Source organism: Telopea speciosissima, chromosome 3 (genome assembly GCF_018873765.1).
Source record: "Telopea speciosissima isolate NSW1024214 ecotype Mountain lineage chromosome 3, Tspe_v1, whole genome shotgun sequence".
Taxonomy (NCBI): domain Eukaryota; kingdom Viridiplantae; phylum Streptophyta; class Magnoliopsida; order Proteales; family Proteaceae; genus Telopea; species Telopea speciosissima.
This window is the reverse complement of record NC_057918.1, coordinates 28,404,669-28,408,295: the sequence shown is the minus strand read 5'-3', so window position 1 is coordinate 28,408,295 and position 3,627 is coordinate 28,404,669. Positions and strand designations below refer to the sequence as shown.

The window sequence follows — 3,627 nt, the reverse complement described above, 5'->3', positions numbered from 1 at the left end:
AAATATCAATGATCCTTTGAACCAAGAGATGTACTCCTAGAATTAAAATGGACACTCTTGGTTTTACTTTTTTACTTTCTTCTACTTCTTTTGTTTCTATTATTGTCATAGCCTTTTCAGATCCATGTAGCCGACCCCCATTTAGTTGGGATAAGCTTTTGATTGTTTGTTATCCAGATAGTTCCTCCCCCCGCGACCACAAAGAACTTTTATAAAATTGTTTAGATTGGGCACTTGCCATTGTTCAAATTCAAATTCAATAACACACCCACCTTCCCACATGTCATGGACACTCTTGGTTGGTACTTGGTAGTATATGCATCCCTTTGATAATTCTGAGTTATAAAATACTTTATTTTGTTTATTTGGCAAAATCTGTTTGGATTAAAACTTGATAGGTAAGTAGGTCACTTTTTACCTACTGTTCACAATTTTTTGGCTCCCATTAAGAACATACCATGTGTCAGAAATAGTGTTACTAAAATTTTTTTTTATTTGTAACCATCGTTGGTTACACTAAAATTGTCACTACACTGAATAAAGGTAATCTTGGTACTGTAAGGACAAAAATGGTAATATACCTCTTAATCTCGTACCAAACAATATTGATCAGATTATTTATCTTATTTAATTTCACATCAATGGTGACAAATTCCATGTCACGGAAAATATCTCTAAAAATCAAGTTCCAAAAACTTAAGGATAATGAAATCCGACAACTTATCAGATTCTATTTCAACGGTCAGGATCAGTGGGTAATGAAGCTTTCTTAGATTCCAATTCAAGGAAGATGGGTTGGTTGACCACTCAGACCCAACTCCACTTCAAGTCAATGGGGTCCTCAGTCCTCCACTCCTACTTCCTCAATCATTATTCAAAATGTGGGGACCATCTCTACACTATCGTCACTGTCCATGCTTTATTGTGCGGTGACTGTGGATGCTCATGCTTTATTGTATATTCTGAATTACCAGTAAGATCCCCCAATGACCATCTTCGACTTCGAGCCTTCGAGTCTTCGAGATCGCCAATCTCTACCAATTACTAATTACCTTTGACGATTTGATCTCTGCAATTATCGCCAGCCCTCGCTATAGGGTCTTCAGGACACCAGAAGTGGAGATTGGATTCTAGGGAGGGAGCAAATGACGGAATCATCAGCAGCGCAGGGGACGATTACCCTCTTTACTCCATACGAGATGGGGAAATTCAAACTCTCTCACAGGTTAGTTCATCGATCAACGTCTCCCAAATCGGTTTCAGTTTCTGATCTCTGTGTCTGATCGCGATTCTACTCTCTTAAAAGCTTGAATTAGGGTCTCTGGTAATCTTCTTAGACTTAGATTCCCTCCTCACTCCTCATATTTGGAATGGGTACTCCGATCTCAGTCTCTAGCTAACAGAAAAAGAGGAAGAATTGAACAATTAACTATTCAAGCTGTAGTTTTTGTTCTTCACTTTAAATTTGTCTAACACTGATGGGTGTGGTGGATTTTATTGTTGGGTTTGGGGGAAACAGGATAGTGCTTGCACCGATGACGCGATGCAGAGCTTTGAATGGGATACCGCAGGCGGCCAACGTTGAGTATTACAAGCAGAGAGCCACTTCCGGTGGATTTCTCATCAGTGAGGGCACCATCATCTCCCCTACAGCAGCTGGGTAATTTCATCAAGCATATACTAGTACTGTAGTTCAGCCCCAATAATTTCTGATTTTCTTCCATATCATATCACCAACCCCACCATGAAAGGGTAAAGCATAAGAATACTAATGCGATGTGAGTGGGGTGATGGGACCAGGTTTCCACATGTCCCAGGGATCTACACGGATGGGCAAACCGAAGCATGGAAGAAGGTGGTGGATGCCGTTCACGCCAAAGGTAGCCTCTTCTTCTGTCAGCTCTGGCACGTCGGCCGTGCTTCCCATCAAGGTGAGCTATCGAATGGCTTAATAATGAATTAATGGTGGTGGTAGATTTGTAATCATCTGTATCAACTTCTTCTTCTTCGTCAGTGTATCAACCGGGTGGGACAGGTTCTCCGATTTCGTCGACAAGTAAACCCATCTCAGGGAGGTGGAGAATCCTGATGCCTGACGGAAGCTATGGCAAATACCCAAACCCACATGCCCTCACCACCACCGAAATCCCAGAGGTGGTGGCACACTATCGCCAGGCCGCCTTGAACGCTATTCGAGCCGGGTTTGATGGAATTGAGATTCACGGCGCCCATGGCTACCTCATCGACCAATTCCTCAAGGACGGAATCAACGATCGCACCGACCACTACGGTGGCTCCACCTCCAACCGCTGCAAATTCTTAATGCAGGTGGTCCAAGCCGTCGTCTCAGCCATTGGCCCAGACAAGGTTGGAGTCCGGATCTCTCCCGCCATCGACCACCTTGAAGCCACTGATTCTGATCCCTTCAGCTTGGGACTTGTCGTGATCGAAAAGCTAAACCAGCTCCAGCGTGAGATGGGCAAGTTGACCTACCTGCACGTTACCCAACCACGATACACGGCTTACGGCCAGACTGAATCAGGGCAGCATGGAAGTGCAGAAGAGGAAGCGAGGATGATGAAGGCTTGGAGAAAGGCTTACGATGGTACCTTCATATGCAGCGGTGGCTACACCAGAGAGCTTGGGATGGAAGCCATGGCCCATGGGGACGCAGATCTGGTGTCCTATGGTCGTCTCTTCATTTCGAACCCGGATCTCGTGACTCGGTTCCGACTCAATGCACCCTTAACTAGGTACGTTAGGGCTACTTTTTATACCCAAGATCCTGTTGTTGGGTACACAGATTACCCATTCCTGGACCCTAAACCCGCACCACCTTCTTCCCGCCTATAAAACTAATCTAATCTGCCATTATTAAAATATCCTTTCTTATACCATCAAAAAAATATATATATTTATCTTTTCTTATTCTCTCATCTTTTCTTTTTTATGCTTGGTATTAATGTGTGTATTATTAAGGATGACATTATATATTGTAAGGTAAACCTCCCCCCCCCCCCCACCCCAAAAAAAAATTTATACGTTGTAAGGGTAAGAGAAGTGTCAGCACGGGATCAATAAGAACGTGTGCAAGAGAATTTGACTGAATGGAATTTTTAATTTACTGGGACTATAAGGTAATTTTGCACGGTCTTAGCGTTCTTTTTCCCATATTGTAATGTTACTATTTTCTAATCGCATGTGATTATTATCTCTCGACTATTTATTTATGGTGAGAAGTTATATATATATATATATAGAGAGAGAGAGAGAGAGAGAGAGAGAGAGAGAACATATCCTCCCATAGTGGATTAGTGGCTCAGAAAACATTTTCCCTTATTTATGACTAGGGATCATACGGATTCCATGGCGTCAAGATATCTAAGGGTATTTATGTAAATAAAACTACAATCATCAAAAGATAATAAAGACACCCTAAATAATCCAGTCAAGATAAGCTTTCCTTGATGATCCACAAAAGTTTGCCACATCACAGATTAATGTAATAATTAAGACCGGTGGGTAGAGAATGGATATAGGTAGACCACTAATCAAGTCTCAAATTCAAGTTTAATTATATATTTCCATGTATTTGCATATCCTTATGATAGAGCATAGTACTTTGAG

General features: G+C 42.0%; 1 protein-coding gene across 1 annotated transcript; it reads left to right on the top strand.

Moving 5' to 3' along the window:
* The first annotated feature begins 1,108 nt into the window (after positions 1-1,108).
* Positions 1,109-2,868, top strand: LOC122654323 (12-oxophytodienoate reductase 7-like). Its single transcript, XM_043848371.1, has 4 exons — positions 1,109-1,225; positions 1,520-1,660; positions 1,801-1,931; positions 2,015-2,868. Exons 1-4 carry the CDS (start codon positions 1,146-1,148, stop codon positions 2,851-2,853), a joined length of 1,191 nt encoding a protein of 396 aa, XP_043704306.1. The 5' UTR covers positions 1,109-1,145; the 3' UTR covers positions 2,854-2,868.
* Positions 2,869-3,627: the final 759 nt, after the last annotated feature.

Bases quoted from the DNA above. Each gene is read 5' to 3' on its own strand.
- LOC122654323 (XM_043848371.1), top strand. From the start codon at position 1,146: ATGACGGAATCATCAGCAGCGCAGGGGACGATTACCCTCTTTACTCCA. The intron at 1,226-1,519 runs GTTAGTTCATCG...TGGGGGAAACAG, and splicing joins AAATTCAAACTCTCTCACAG to GATAGTGCTTGCACCGATGA. The intron at 1,661-1,800 runs GTAATTTCATCA...TGATGGGACCAG, and splicing joins ATCTCCCCTACAGCAGCTGG to GTTTCCACATGTCCCAGGGA.